Source organism: Ranitomeya variabilis, chromosome 5 (genome assembly GCF_051348905.1).
Source record: "Ranitomeya variabilis isolate aRanVar5 chromosome 5, aRanVar5.hap1, whole genome shotgun sequence".
NCBI lineage: Eukaryota > Metazoa > Chordata > Amphibia > Anura > Dendrobatidae > Ranitomeya > Ranitomeya variabilis.
The window spans coordinates 341,897,665-341,914,268 of record NC_135236.1 but is presented as its reverse complement, the minus strand read 5'-3'; the positions used below and the strand labels follow the sequence as shown (position 1 = coordinate 341,914,268).

Sequence of the window (16,604 nt, the reverse complement as noted above, 5' to 3'; positions counted from 1 at the left end):
CATTGTGCTGCAGAATAGTTCTACTCCAGATGCAAGAAAATATTGTCTAATGTTACATTTAGGAGGGTAATTGTTTTCGCTCTTCTATGAGATCTGTTCAGACTACTTTTTAGAAAAAAATCTGGTTCTTAAGACTTCTTAGGGTAGGTGCACACTGTAAGTAAACGCTGCGGGTTGGACGCTGCATACTTGGGCATAGTCCAACCCGCAGCATCCAGATGTTACAGCATAGTGGATGGGATTTTAAGAAATCCCATCTCCACTATGCGTACACAGATGCCCACGGCTCACCCATGGAGACGGACATGTGGCACGTCTTTACAGACCGCAGCATGTCTATTTATCTTGCGGAGTCGCACAGTCTCTGCAAGATAAATGTCACAGGTACAATGTATTGGGCGCTTGTGATTCCGCACGATTCAGTGATCACATGCGGAATCGCCTGCATTCAGCCAGCAGCACTTTGGACACAGCAGACATGTGCTGTGTCCAAAGCGCTGCCTAATACTGAACGTCTGCACCTACCCAAAATGTTAATTTGATGTTTAAGGTATATTGTGTCAGTTCTTTTAAGATTATCTTGTTAATTTCTGCAACTGATCTTTATATCTAAATAAGGTTTGTAAAACTTTAAGGCCCCTTGCACTTTTAACCATTAAATGCCATATTAAAGGGAACCTGTCATGTAAAAAAGCTCTAATAATCTGCAGGTGTGTGGTTAATTTGCAGGTTAACAGCATTCTAAAGCTGCCTATTCCCCTTACTGAAAGCTTAGAAATTAACTGTATTACTCCCAGCAGCCCTTGGTTTTCAGTCAGAGGCGCAGCTTCAGTCACTGCTCAGTACATAGTGAGCGGTGGTGGCTTTGACCACGTAAGCACTTATGCAATGCAGTGCCAGCTGTCAGTCACTGCCGGGGCTGTTATGGACCTGGTGGTTAGGAGCACCTGGAATGACCTGATGAGTAAACTAAAAAACGGAACTAGCTCTGGGGAAGTGGGAACTCTGCTGACCGCAAACACTACTCCTATCGCACACACTAGAAATAGCCGTGGAGCGTACCTAACTCTCCCTAGACGCCTCTTCACAGACCAAGAGCTAACTACCCCTAAAGATAGAAATAGAAGCCTAACCTTGCCTCAGAGAAATTCCCCAAAGGTATAGGCAGCCCCCCACATATATTGACTGTGAGTTAAGAGGAAAGTCACAAACACAGGAATGAAACAGGTTTCAGCAAAGGAGGCCAGACTTAACTAAATAGTCAGAGGATAGAAAAGAATACTATGCGGTCAGCATAAAAAAACTACAAAACCACGCAGAGTATGCAAAAAGACCCCCGCACCGACTCACGGTGTGGAGGTGCAACACTGCACCCCAGAGCTTCCAGCTAGCAAGGAAATATCATGATAGCAAGCTGGACTAGAATTAAGCAGTAATAAGAAATATATTCAGGCAGCAGTAACAACAAATTAACTAGCAGGGACTTAGCTTCTGCTGGAGTAGACAGGTCCTCAGAGAAGTCCAAGAGAGATCTGAACCAATTCTGATACATTGACAGCTGGCATGAGGTAACGATCTGAGTGGAGTTAAATAGGGAAGCCAGCATAGCAACATAACGAGAGCAGCTGATAAAGCCCACCTCAGTGAGCAGCAGTTCCGCTCGAAGCCACCAGAGGGAGCCCAAGAGCAGAACTAACCAAAGTACCATTCATGACCACAGGAGGGAGTCCGAGAACGGAATTCACAACACGGGGCGTGGTTATGGCCGCCGCTCACTATGTCCTGATTGATGACTGACGCCACACCCCTATGACTGAAAGCCAGAGGCTGCTGGGGGGAATAAAGTTAGTTTTCTCCTGGTAGCTAGGCTTTTAGGTGTGCGGCTGCACAGCTTTTATAACTCTATTACTCTGCAGATTATCCCCATATCTGCAGGTTGATAGCTTTTGTAGCATGACTGGTTCCCTTTAAATGTAGAGATTGGCTAATTCTAACCACAACATGATGAATAAATTAGAAGCCACATATACATTCTCTGAATTGCATTGATGATAGATTATTAAATATTGTACTGATGGAAAATAGTATAAATTGAAGATCATTTCTAAACTTTTAAGAACATTATTATTTTTTTTACTATTCTTATTACCAGGAAGCTGCTTGCTGGTCCTTGAATAATCTTCTTATGTACCATCCTGAGCTTCATGATAGAATCGGTGATGAACAAAATCAGTAAGTAGTAATCGTTATTTCTTAGGTGGAAATGTGGTTAGGCCCTTGAGATTTAACCATGCGCACCTCCATCAGGTACCCTTTACACAGAGAAGTCATGCTGTCCATGCTGATGCACTCTTCTTCCAAGGAGGTTTTCCAGGCAACCACAACTGCTTTGGCCACTCTCTCTGGACACAATGGTAATATACTTTCAGTTCATTTTCTTTGTGTTATAGAATGAGTTGAGCTATAATTTGCCTCAATGATACAACTAGTTAATATTCAGATCAAAATGCCAGACTCCATAAATGTAGCTTTTGTAACTTTGCTTTTCTCATATTGTACCTTGCATTACACTTGAACGAACTACAGTTTTTTTCTTATAAATGTCTCAAGCTAACTTCAGAATCTTGCTGGTCTTCCATTGCTGGAGATCTTATGATACTCTGGATATTCACAGACAGAAGAGGTGATAAATTACTGAGTGTTGGTGGTCCCACTTCTGTCACCTCCGAGATTCGTAGCATGGTAGCACCATTTGTGGCCAGGTGATCACTTAGTAAGGCAATCCCATTAGGCAAGGGCTATATGGCAACATTTGTCGTCCAATATAAAAATCGCAGCTTCTTATTGTTACATTGCATCTAATGCTTGTCTATAGAGTCAAATATGATGCATGACCTACTGAGACCCCAATTATGCCATTGCAAAAATAAACAATGTTTGATTCATGGTCACAGTTCTTATGCAACTTTCCCCCCAAAGGCTTCATTGTAAGAGGTGGGCAACATGTGACTTAAATGTGACCCATATTTTAATTATTTATTTACTTTTTCTTACATCTTCCTTGCGCGCTGTTAACCATTCTTGAGCATGAGACGTCATGCAGTGGGGAAAAAAAGAACATTCCTCCAGAGAAGGTTATCACAGTGTGAGATACACACGTGGTTAAAATTACTGGTACCCCTTGTTTAATGACAGAAAAACCCACAATGGTCACAAAAATAACTTGAATCTTATTTTTTTTTTAATTCTTTGGAAGCATGGTTGAAAAGCAATGTCTGACTTTCATTTGTTCATTTTCGTAGCGCTTTTATTTATTATTACTTTTGTCAGATTCAAGTTATTTCTGTGACCATTGTGTGTTTTTCTGTCATTAAACGAGGGGTACCAACAATTTTGACCACGTGTATGTAGTAACACGCTGCTGTCCTAACTGATCTCTCTGCCAGCATCTACTGTGATTCCAAAGGGGAAGGAGACCAGATCTGTATGTCACTACAAACACATCTGCAGCTCTCCTTTCATATTGTTGTGAGAGGAGAGCTGTAGAAGTGTTTGTAATGATGTGCATCTCTGCTCTACTCCCCACCTATACTTGTAATCACATTAGTTGTCAGCAGTGATATCAGTGAGCAGAGCAGGGCTGTGTGTCATTATCTCTCACTCAGTCTGTTCTGTCCTTCTTCTGTTAATGAAAGGTCAACATCATAGTGGGTAAGATATACACTCCCCTAGACGAATCTCTGCTAACACCCTCTTGGTGTTACTGAAAGTTGAAATCATAACTTTACTACCGAATATCTCCATAACCGAGATGAGAAATTAAAAATAAAAGCTACGTTTTATTCCGCTCTGCAGCCATTATTCCATGAGGTCATTTTTTTTTAATTTAAACTATGGCATGTTATTAAAAAGGAAAGCTACATTGCGAATATTCTCCAAATTTCATAACTTTACCTCATTTCCAGCAATCATTAGAAAGATTTTATTGGAGAAAGGCGTTCATATCAATGTGCTTGAAATCATGAAGGAACATCTAGATTCTCCGGAAGCTGCAGAAAGTGCCTGTCGAGTCCTTTTTCAGCTTTTTAATGGAAGGTACGTATACATCTTTTTACTATTAAATGAACATCCTAGAAAGTTCTTGTTAGAACACTTATCATTTCACATTTGCCTTACATGCTGTGGAAAGAGATGGTGGGTCAGAAATAGATTATGAAGAATGTCGCTGTCAGGAATAGTTACAAACTCCTTGCATTGTCATGAGAAATGAGCCGTGCTAGGAGTTGTCCAGATTTTGCTCGCTGGAGGTTCATGTCTCTCATGACCCTGTCTAAAACTAGATGGGGGAGAGCTTAACATGTATTAACTTAAAATACTGTTCAGAGACGCTGTATTTCTTAAAGGGGATCTGTCACCAAGTCTTTGCTATTTAATCTGAGAGCACAATAATATAGGAGCAGAGAATCTGATTACAGTGATGTGTCACTTTACTGGGCTGTGTTTTGCTGTTCCAATACAATGGGTGTTTTATCAGGGGGAGATTATCACTACAGGACAAGTTACCACGTGCTTCCTAGTCCAGCCACGACACCCAGCATGCTTTCTGTCACTACACATTGTGCACAGAAAGCTTTGGTGTGTGCGCGGTTATACACAGCTCAACAATTGAGCTCTGCTAGATCTGCAGCAGAGAAGACTGTGACTCTTATTACAACTGCTTCACCCAGTAAACTAAGTGATACATCGCTGGAATCAGGATCTGTGTCCCTACTTCATGTTGCTGTTAAATTACATAGCAAAAACCTGCTGACAGATTGAAAGTTGCATCATAAATATTTTCTCTAAGGTGTATATACTATTAAATAGATAGCGCTTTTAACCTTAAAAAGTAACCTTTATTTTAATTTTTATTTAAAAAAATCAATAGTACAAATGAAAATAAACAACTTTGTAATATATCTTATTAGAGAAATCTGCTTCTTTCCTCTCCTGGATTCATCTTTCATTCTCAATTAATGGGTATAATCTGTATTCAGTGAAGACAGACTCTCCCATTACTGAGATAGGAGACGGTGGTTGGTGCTTTGAACCCCTTACGATCTGCATACCTATACATCTTGGGCCACCTCACTCTCTTTGATGCTGGCTCCGGCACTGAGACTGCATCTTTTTAGGCTCATGACAGCTGATCTGACCAGCTGTCATGTGCACCTAACAGTTGCTGGTGGAATCGCGATCCACCCACGCCTGTTAATATGAATGCCGCTGTCAATCTCTTGCAGCCATTTAACATGAGCGCTCTGGAAGCTTGTCAGAAACTACACCCATCGGCGCCCTTTGTCACATGATCGCTGTAGGAGACCCCTGTGCATATCATTACAGATCTGCTATGAGCGCCACCTTGTGGCCGGCGTTCATAGGAGATAGTGATTTTTGCTAAACATTGCAGGGCTGAAGCACAGCTTCAAGTCTCCTAAGAAGACTATTGAAGCAAGTAAAAAAAAAAAAGTTTTAAAAAATATAAAATAAATACGAAAACATAACTTAAAATCACCCCCTTTTTACCCCATTCAAAAGAAAACAATAAAAAAAAATCAAAAATACACATATTTGTTATTGCTGGGTTAAAAAATGCCCGATCTTTCAAAATATAAAAATAATTAGTCTGATTGGTAAACGGCATAATGAGAAAAAAAAAATAAAGCCCCCAGAACTGCACTTTGTTTGGTACCTGCAACAAAATGCAATGAGAGGCAAGTAAAACATCGTATCAACTCCAAATTGGTATCAATAGATGCATCAGCTCGGTGAACAAAAACTAAGCCCTCACCCAGATCCAGAAAAATGGCGATGCTATGGGTCTCGGAAAATGGCCTCTTTTTTTTTTTTTCAATTTATTTATTTATTTTACGAACTTTAGATTTTTTTTTCTCCACTTTCTGTGACCTCGTAATGACCTGGAGAATCAGAATAGCCGATCAGTTTTAGCATTTACTGAACATAGTAAAAACAACAAACTGTGGAATTGCACTTTTTAAAAAAAATTTCACCTCACTTGGTATTTTATTTCCCATGTTCTATTACAATATATGGTAAAATCAATGGTGTTATTCAAAAGTACATTTCGTCCCGCAAATACCAAAGTGGCTATATTGACGGAAAAATAAATAAGCTATCGCTCTGGGAAGGAGGGGAGTAAAAAACTAAAATGCAAAAAATTTTCCACTCCTTTCATTCACTGATGACAGATTTTACCTGTGAATTTTGTGAGTGAAGGAGGAGAAAGAAGTGGCTTTCTCTAATGAGATATATTGCAAAATTGTTATTTTCAAATGTACTATTGATCTATGACGAAACAGATTTAAAACAAGGGTCACTCTTTAAGTCTTTTTTGGTTGTCTCTTTTTCCCAAGCTTCTTTAATTTGGATGTGCTGACTGTGACAATGGCAAGTCTGTTGAATGTCATGAAAAGGCACAAAAAGGTTCCTGGGGTCCAGCTGAAGGCTTTGCGGGTAATGGTGCAGATTATATGTGATGGTAAGTGCTTATATATCATTGTCTTTATGTACATATTAGCCTGCAGGGGTCTTCAAAATATATTTCTTTTCTTTCCAGACACTACATACGATGAGACAAATAGTCCTATAAAAACAGAAGAGAGTTCCTTCCTAAATCTGCCACGTAAAGTGATTAGGAACCAGTGCTTGCTTGAAGGCACGCACAAGTTCATTTTGCAAGCCCTCAACAAGGTACGTGCAATTGAACCCTATTCCCTTTACTAAACACTAAATAAATACAACATTTAGACTTGAAATTCATTAATTAACGAATATTTTGTGTAATTCATCAGCTGCTTTAACCCCTCCACAACATATGATGTAAACTTACATCATATGTCGTGTCCCTGCCTTTCATACGGACTCACCCAAATTTTTCCCCGCACATGATGGCTGATTTAATCAGCCATCATGTGCCATTAACAGCCGAGGACGGAGCTGAGCTTGTGGTTGTTAACCCGTTAAATCCTGCTTTCAATCTCTGACAGTGGCATTTAACACGCTGTTCTATGCTCCTCTCTATATTTGGTACATTCGTAAAAGTCCGATCTATCAAAAATTATAATAAATTAATCTGATCGGTTAAATGGTGTAATGGAAAAAAAATGACACTTTACATTTTTTTGGGTGTCGCAGCAGTGTAGTAAAATGTAATAAGATGTGATCAGAACATTCTATCTACCCCAAATTGTATCAGTAAAGACATCAGCTCGTGGTGCAAAAAATAACACCCCACATAGCCCTACATCCCAAAAAATGAAGACATTACGGGTCTCAGAAAATGGCAAGGAAATGATTGTTTGTTTTTTTTTCAAATTTCCTAAATTATTTTTACCACTTCATTAAAAAAAAATAAAAAAAATCCATGTTTGGTATATGCGTACTCGTCCTGACCTGGAGAATCCTAATGGCAGGTCCGTTTTACCATATAGTGAACATGGTAAATAAAAAAAACCTTCAAAAAGTTGTTGTGAAATTGCACTTTTTTTGCAGCTTCAACGCACTTGGAATTTTTTCCATTACACTATGTGACAGAATGAATTATGTCATTCAAAAGTACAAGTTGTCCTGCAAACAACAAGCCCTCGTACGGCTATACTGATGGAAAAACTAAAAAAGTTATGGCTCTTGGATAGTTGGAACATGGCCATGGTGTGACGGGGTTAACATGAAATAAGACTATTGGAGAGATTTGACAAAGTGGAGAGCAGCGGACAAGTGGACGAGTTGCTTATAGCAGCGAATCTAAGTGCAGGCCTTATTTCTCAGAGGCTTTATCGTAAATTAAAATGGTTTCTAGACAAATCGAATGGTAACAGCCTACAATGAGCACGGTCACAAATTCCAAAAAATAGAAAATAATTTCATTTTTTTTTTTTATATATAATACATTTTCTTCCGATTTTGTATGTCGATTTCTCATTAGCCAGTAGTCCTTTCCCAGTGTAACTTTCTATCCATCCTTTTGTTTTCATAGTTTATTTCTAATCCAGGAATACAAGAATGTGGGCTGAAAGTAGTGCGTTGTCTGTCCCAATGTTCGGGGTCTCTGGAGTTGCTGTCAGAGCAGGGAGCTTTCGATACAATTTTACACAGTATCCAGATGTATCCTGGAAATGAAGGTGATGCATGTAACAAAACGTTACTGTGGAAATGAGGTCATGATGGCTACTTGATGGTTATATGACTTGCCTCCTGGCTCCGTTTTGATCACATTTTTTGCTTCCTATTTGGTTGAGTGCTAATTTAATTCTGTACTTTAATGTAAGGGGAGTACTGGTTCTCTTTAAGGCCATGTTCACACAGTGCGTTTTTTACCGCGGAACCGCGGCGGTTTTGCCGCTGCGGTTCCGCAGCTGTTTTCCATGCAGGGTACAGTACACTGTACCCTATGGAAAACAGGACACACTGTGCACATGGTCCGGAAATTTAAAAAAAAAAGCCGTGCTGAATAGCTCCCGGAAAAAAGAAGGAGCATGTCAATTCTTCTTCCTGAACCGCAGCGGTTCTGCACCCATAGACCTCCATTGTGAGGTCAAAATCGCAGTAAAACACGCAGATCAAAAATATATCTGCGTGTTTTACTGCGGTTTGATGTGCAGAACCGCTGCTGCAGGAAGTGCGGGGAAGCCGGCGGAAGTGCGGGGCCGGAAGTGCGTGGGCGGAGAGACATGGAGGCATAGCGTCGCATGGGGATCGTGTCGGCCGTTTGATTGATTTGGTGTGTGTGTGTGTGTGTGTGTGTGTGTGTGTGTGTGTGTGTGTGTGTGTGTCCCCGTCCCCATGCGACGATAGTGCCTCCATTGTGCTAAGTCGCCGTATGGGACTACTACTCCCATCCGGTATTAGGATGGGAGAGTTGTCCCTGTGTCCGGCGACTTAGCACAATAGTAAAGTTTACACCAAACACCTACACACAATACACAAACATGACACACAGTACAGTACATACAACACATAACACAGAGTATATACTCACCAACAGCACACTGGTAGGCGAAGCCCTCGATCCTCCAGGAAAAAATCCAAAAATAATAAACCAAATCCATACTCCCTGTCCGCAGAATCCATAAAACGAGTGTCCCACGCCGATCCCCTGCTCTCCGGCGATACACTGCCAGGAGCGAAGCTCCTAGCAGTGTATCGCGTACTGTTCCGGAGTTCAATGGCTCCGGCGTCTCGGTTAACAGCAGTACAGCTGCGTTGAACTTTCCCACGCAGCACTGCCGTTAAGCGAGAGTGCCGGGGTCAATGACCGCCGGTAAACTCGCTCGCGCATGCGCAGTGACACACCGACAGGAACTATGGCTCCTGTCAGTGTGTTGCTGCAGCCGTGGAGAGCAGACATATCTCTGGATGTGTCTGTTCTCCATGAAAAATCTTCGTGGGATACGTGGATACTTAAATACGTGACACGTGTCACTTAAATACGTGATACGTGTCACTTAAATACGTGGCACGTGGCACTTAAATACGTGGCACGTGGCACTTAAATACGTGATACGTGGCACTGAAATACGTGGCACGTGGCACTTAAATACGTGATACGTGGCACTGAAATACGTGGCACGTGGCACTTAAATACGTGGCACGTGGCACTTAAATACGTGATACGTGGCACTGAAATACGTGGCACGTGGCACTTAAATACGTGATACGTGGCACTGAAATACGTGGCACGTGGCACTTAAATACGTGGCACGTGGCACTTAAATACGTGGCACTTAAATACGTGGCACGTGGCACTGAAATACGTGGCACGTGGCACGTGGCACTTAAATACGTGGCACTTAAATACGTGGCACTTAAATACGTGGCACTTAAATACGTGGCACTGAAATACGTGGCACGTGGCACTGAAATACGTGGCACGTGGCACTTAAATACGTGGCACGTGGCACTTAAATACGTGATACGTGGCACTGAAATACGTGGCACGTGGCACTTAAATACGTGGCACGTGGCACTTAAATACGTGGCACTTAAATACGTGGCACTGAAATACGTGGCACGTGGCACTGAAATACGTGGCACGTGGCACTTAAATACGTGGCACGTGGCACTTAAATACGTGGCACTTAAATACGTGGCACGTGGCACTGAAATACGTGGCACGTGGCACTGAAATACGTGGCACTGAAATACGTGGCACGTGGCACTTAAATACGTGGCACGTGGCACTGAAATACGTGGCACTTAAATACGTGGCACGTGGCACTTAAATACGTTGCACTTAAATACGTGGCACGTGGCACTGAAATACGTGGCACGTGGCACTGAAATACGTGGCACGTGGCACTGAAATACGTGGCACTTAAATACGTGGCACTGAAATACGTGGCACGTGGCACTGAAATACGTGGCACTTAGGCTATGTTCACATTTGCGTTGTGCGCCGCAGCGTCGGCGCCGCAACACACAACGCAAAGTAAAACGCAGCAAAACGCATGCACAACGCTGCGTTTTGCGCCGCATGCGTCCTTTTTTTGATTGATTTAGGACGCAGCAAAAATGCAACTTGCTGCGTCCTCTGCGCCCGGATGCGTGCGCTGCAGTGACGCATGCGGCGCAAAACGCGGAGCGCTGTCATTCAAAACACGTCCACTCATTTTGGTGTTTAGTCCCAAAATGGAGGATGGAAGAAGAAAAGGGTTGGACAAGGAAATGACATCATTTTTTTTTTTTTTTTTCCCCCCACTGCAGTAAACTTTATTTCTGTCAAACACAGACAATCTGCAGACAAAACTGCATCAAAAAACGCACTAAAAAACGCACTAAAAAACGCACCAAAAAACGCACCAAAAACGCACCAAAACGCACCAAAAAACGCACCTGCGTTTTCTGCAGAGACCTGCAGTTTCAGTCAGGAAAAAAAAAGGATGGAAATCCTGAACGTGTGAACATAGCCTAAAGCACCACTCTGGCATTTTTGTTTGTTACAGTGCTGGAGTGGTGATTCTAATCTAAGGTTTCTGCCCCTAGTTTTATGCTTTTACAGCCGCCGTCTTCACCTTCTATAGCCACCACTCCCTTCGGTCTCCAGCAGTTTTGTGACTTGCCGGACCGCTCCAGTACTTTCTGGAGTGAGCTGGAGGTCATTTTTCAATGTAAGTCTATGAGGGCCTCGTTCTGGCATTTAGAGATTGCGACAACTATCTCTAATTTCCGATCAGTCAGAAGTTATGGTCCCCAGATGGCTGCATAGGACCGGAACTATACCGAGAAAAGATGATGAGGCCGGCGGGTAACTATAAGACTATGGTCAGGGGCCGCAGATTAGACGCACCACTCCAGCGCTGAAGTAAAAATGCCGGCATGGTGCTTTCAAAGAGACCAGTTGAGTCTTACAGTCAGTGCTCCATGAGCGAACTTAGCTGGTACTTGTGTAATAGCTTCTTCTGTTTTGTGAGCAGGGCTGTGGAGTCGGTAAGCCAAACCTCCGACTCCTCAATTTCCAGGACACCGACTCCGCCAAAATGGGCTCCGACTCTACAACCCTGTTTGTGAGAGAGCTAATCTGCACAATTAGTTGATTTGCTTTCTGAAAAATTAATCAAGGGGTATCAGTCAGCAGGTTTTGCTATCTAATCTGAGGACAGCAAGAGGTAGGGGTTAAAACACAAATTTCAACAATGTGTCACACGTCGGGCTGGGTGCTGTTGTTTACGTACAATAAATGTTTTATCACCTGGTGATTCATTGTCTGTACTACAGCAGCTCGTGCATGCTAGTCAGACTGTTAATATGCAACGTATGTAGAGAGCTGTGGTGTGTGTGGAGTTACCTTTCTCAACTCTGCTTCATCCTATATATAAGAACTCTGATTGTGTGAAAACGGTGAAAAAGTGATACTTGAGTGAGTTGCATTCATGGTCTCTTTGCCTACATCATGCTGCTCACAGATGAGGTAGCAAAAGCCTAGTGACAGGTTCCCTTTAAGGATTCCAACATCTGACAATATTCAATATTTTATTGTGACTTGCTAATGAGACTGAAATTCATATTGCATCCACTGGATGGCGGCATAGAGCAAGAACATCTACTGCGAAAGTATAAAGAAATCATGTTTGTTTTTTTTTGTTTTTAAAACTGGGTCATAATTTGCTTATTATCTCTGGATATGTCAAGACAAGAGAAAAAAGAAGGAAGGACACATCTGTACTTTGTATATATTCCATTATTTATCTGCTCACTATCTTTCATTTTGTTTTATGAACCTTGTTTATTCTTGAGTGACGCGTCAGAAATGGTTTCTTAAACTTATTTTTGCTCATTTTTTCAGACATTCAATACTTTGGTATCTCTCTCTTGTCTTTTCTAATATCAAGAAAAAACTTATGCATTGCAACAATGCACTTATTATCAAGTCATTTGGTTTCTACATTACAGCGGTGTAAGGATGCTGTCAAAATACAAGAAGAGGTCAGCGGTGTTTCAGCAGTTATATTAGTATTGTTCATTACTCTGTGAATAAAATTGGTTGAACCCTCAGCTGTAATTTTTTTTTCCTTTGTATTTTTGCACTTGCAGGGATTTCGGGCTGCTCTAATACTTATAAAGCTTTCATACAGTTTTGCAAAGCTTTTAGAGCTGCAGGATTTTGACACTGTACTTTTTTATCAAATGTCTATGTGCTTGGCAAACAAACGGGATCAGAAGGTAATCCAAGATTTCTTGTTTATTTTGGTACATTTTCCTTCAAAGGAAATAATCTTCACAGAATGGCCATTAGATGTTATAAGTTTAGAAATAATCCAACGATTGTGCTAGAATTAAAACAAAAAAAACATATTTACTGACAGGGGGGTCAGTAAATATGTTTTTGCTTTTTTCTTTCTCCTTTTTTTTGGCGTCACTGGCAGCAGTATGTAGAAGTGACATGGGTCCAGTACCGTAGATGAATATGTGTTTTTTATTTTAGAACGAACATGGGCCCAGTTTTATACTCATAAGGTTCAGTGAAAAAAAAACCTTTTGATACATTGAAATGATGACACCGGTGCTCAGGAAGGATATAATGGAACTAGAGCGAGTACAAAGGAGGGCAACAAAATTAAGGGGATGGGGGAACTACAATACCCAGAGAGATTGACAAAATTAGGATTATTTAGTCTAGAAAAAAGATGACTGAGGGGCGATCTAATAACCATGTATAAGTATATAAGGGGACAATACAAATATCTCGCTGAGGATCTGTTTATACCAAGGAAGGTGACGGGCACAAGGGGGCATTCTCTGCGTCTGGAGGAAAGCAGGTTTTTCCAACAATATAGAAGAGGATTCTTTACTGTTAGGGCAGTGAGAATCTGGAATTGCTTGTCAGGAGTTGGTGATGGGGAACTCGGTCGAGGGGTTCAAGAGAGGCCTGGATGTCTTCCTGGAGCAGAACAATATTGTATCTTACAGTTATTAGGTTCTTTAGAAGGACGTAGATCTGGGGATTTATTCTGACGGAATATAGGCTGAACTGGATGGACAAATGTCTTTTTTCGGCCTTGCTATGTTACTATGACAATGTTGAGAAATTAAATACTTTAGCCCCATCATATTTAGCGTAGACCTTTAAAAATTCTGTTTGTGATCTACTGCTATATACTGAGTAAAAAATGTTTTCTTTTTCTCTGCATTCTTCATACGATCGCTGTCTGTGGTTTAGTTTCAGGTTTTATGTTATCGCTGTTTTGCTGAAATGACCTTGGAAGACGATTTAAAGAACAGATTGCTGGTGAAAGCCTGTGCAGAAAATAATTTGGTCATTGTGGAAGCTTTACTATTGCTTGGAGCAGATATCAATAAGATAACCAAGCCCACATCTTTAATTTTTCAGGTACACTGCAATTTAGTCTCTACTTTGGGTTGTCTTTGTAAATCTTTTCTTCTTTTTGTCCCAGGTCTCTTTTCTTAGGGTACCGTCACACAGTGCCATTTTCATCGCTACGACGGCACGATTCGTGACGTTGCAGCGTCATATGATTATCGCTCCAGCGTCGTAGACTGCGGTCACACGTTGCAATGCACGGCGCTGGAGCGATAATTTCATGACGTATTTGCGATGTAGAAGCCGTTGGTTACTGTGCGCACATCGTATACAACCTGTGTCACACAATGCAATCATGCCGCCACAGCGGGACACTAGACGACGAAAGAAAGTTTCAAACGATCTGCTACGACGTACGATTCTCAGCGGGGATCCGGATCGCAGTAGCGTGTCAGACACTACGATATCGTAACGATATCGCTAGAACGTCACGAATCGTGCCGTCGTAGCGATGAAAATGGCACTGTGTGACGGTACCCTTACCCTCCTTCATCAAACCACTTAGATGCTATTGTTGTTGTTGACCAGGATATCTAAGGGTTTAATCTGTTAAAATCAGATTATATCCCGCTTTATACACTTAACATGCATAATTGAAGTATTTGAATATAGCTTATCCCTTCACTTCTGAAGGTTTCACACTTCAGTTTACTTTTTTTTTTTTTTGTATATATTCTTTATTTAGAAAATTTCAATAATATAACAGGAAAGGAAAAAAGGATAAATATTTTCCAGAAATAGTAAAAGTATAGAAAAACAAACAAACAAAAATACAATCGTAATAAACCACAACGATAACGCTACAAGGCTGCAGATTTGCGAACCAAAATGGTTGTAAGAAGAATTTAAAAAACAAGGGGCAGTGGTGGGGAGGGACACGGGAAGGAAAGGGAAGGGTAGGGAGTCAGAAAGTCCTGCTTAAAATATAGAGATTAACTAAGCGATTTGGGAGATCAAACTCAAATCAAGGCATCAACATTACAGAACAGACTATATGTAAGGCCTGTTTCACACGTCAGTGGCTCCGGTACGTGTGGTGACAGTTTTCTCACGTACCGGAGACACTGACACACGTAGACACATTAACCCCTTCCCGACCTTTGACGCATACGCTGCGTCATGAAAGTCTGTGCCAATCCGACCTATGACGCAGCGTATGCGTCATGGAATGATCGCGTCCCTGCAGATCGGGTGAAAGAGTTAACTCCAATCTCACCCAATCTGCAGAGACAGGGGGAGTGGTGCTTCACCCCCCCGTGGCTACGATCGCTCTGATTGGCTGTTGAAAGTGAAACTGCCAATCAGAGCGATTTGTAATATTTCACCTAAAAAACTGGTGAAATATTACAATCCAGCCATGGCCGATGCTGCAATATCATCGGCCATGGCTGGAAATACTGAAGTGACCCCCCCCACACCCACCGATCGCCCCCCAGTCCTCCGTTATGGGGTCCGGTCCCCTCCGTCCGCCTGCCGGCTCCCCCGTCCTCCTGTCCGCTCCCTCCCTGTTTGGATTCACCCCCCTGTGGTCCGATTACCCCCCTGTGCTCCGATCCACCCCCCCCACCACCCCTTCATACTTACCGATCCTCCCGGTGTCCGTACGTCTCCTCGCTGGGCGCCGCCATCTTCCAAAATGGCGGGCGCATGCTCAGTGCGCCCTCCGAATCTGCCAGCCGGCAGATTCCTTACAAGTACATTTTGATCGCTGTGGTAGGTTCTATCACAGTGATCAAAATAAAAAAAATAATAAATAAACCCCCCCCTTTATCACCCCCATAGGTAGGGACAATAATAAAATAAAGAAAATATTTTTTTTTATTTTTTTTTTCGTTTTCCACTAGGGTTAGGGTTAGAACTAGGGGTAGGGTTAGGGTTACGGGTAGGGTTAGGGTTAGGGTTATGGCATGTGCACACAGTGCGGATTTGGCTGCGGATCCGCAGCGGATTGCCGCGGATCTGCAGCGGATTGGCCGCGGATCCGCAGCGGATTGGCCGCGGATCCGCAGCGGATTGGCCGCGGATCCGCAGCAGATTGGCCGCTGCGAATTCGTAGCAGTTTTCCATCAGGTTTACAGTACCATGTACACCTATGGAAAACCAAATCCACTGTGCCCATGGTGCGGAAAATTCCGTGCAGAAACGCTGTGTTGTATTTTCCGCAGCATGTCAATTTTTTGTGCGGATTCCGCAGCGTTTTACACCTGTTCCTCAATAGGAATCCGCAGGTGAAATCCGCACAAAAAAACACTGGAAATCTGCTGTAAATCTGCAGGTAAAACGCAGTGCCTTTTACCTGCAGATTTTTCAAAAATCGTGCGGAAAAATCTCACACGAATCCGCAACGTGGGCACATAGCCTTAGGGTTAGGGTTGGAATTAGAGTTAGGGTTGGAAATAGGGCTAGGGTTGGAAATAGGGTTAAGATTAGGCTTGTGGTTAGGGTTACGGATAGGGTTAGGGGTGTGTTGGGGTTACAGTTGTGGTTAGGGTTGGGATTAGGGTTAGGGTTGGGATTAGGGTTAGGATTAGGGTTAGGGTTGGAATTAGGGTTACGGGTGTGTTGCGGTTAGGGTTGTGGTTAGGGGTGTGTTGGGGATAGGGTTGTGATTAGGGTTATGGCTACAGTTGGGATTAGGATTAGGGGTGTGTTGGGGTTAGTGTTAAAGTTAGAATTGAGGGGTTTCCACTGTTTAGGCACATCAGGGGTCTCCAAACGCAACATGGCG

General features: G+C 42.3%; 1 protein-coding gene across 3 annotated transcripts in view; it reads left to right on the top strand.

Moving 5' to 3' along the window:
• Nucleotides 1–16,604, top strand: part of LRRK2 (leucine rich repeat kinase 2) — a 220,063-nt gene that overhangs the window by 56,823 nt on the left and 146,636 nt on the right. For all 3 annotated transcript variants that reach the window (XM_077264815.1, XM_077264816.1, XM_077264814.1), the window contains exons 11-19: nucleotides 2,153–2,232; nucleotides 2,308–2,414; nucleotides 3,966–4,095; nucleotides 6,414–6,538; nucleotides 6,617–6,750; nucleotides 8,036–8,180; nucleotides 12,341–12,480; nucleotides 12,589–12,717; nucleotides 13,715–13,885. In XM_077264815.1, coding sequence (XP_077120930.1) covers nucleotides 2,153–2,232; nucleotides 2,308–2,414; nucleotides 3,966–4,095; nucleotides 6,414–6,538; nucleotides 6,617–6,750; nucleotides 8,036–8,180; nucleotides 12,341–12,480; nucleotides 12,589–12,717; nucleotides 13,715–13,885 — 1,161 coding nt within the window. The remainder of the gene's footprint in view (nucleotides 1–2,152; nucleotides 2,233–2,307; nucleotides 2,415–3,965; nucleotides 4,096–6,413; nucleotides 6,539–6,616; nucleotides 6,751–8,035; nucleotides 8,181–12,340; nucleotides 12,481–12,588; nucleotides 12,718–13,714; nucleotides 13,886–16,604) is intronic.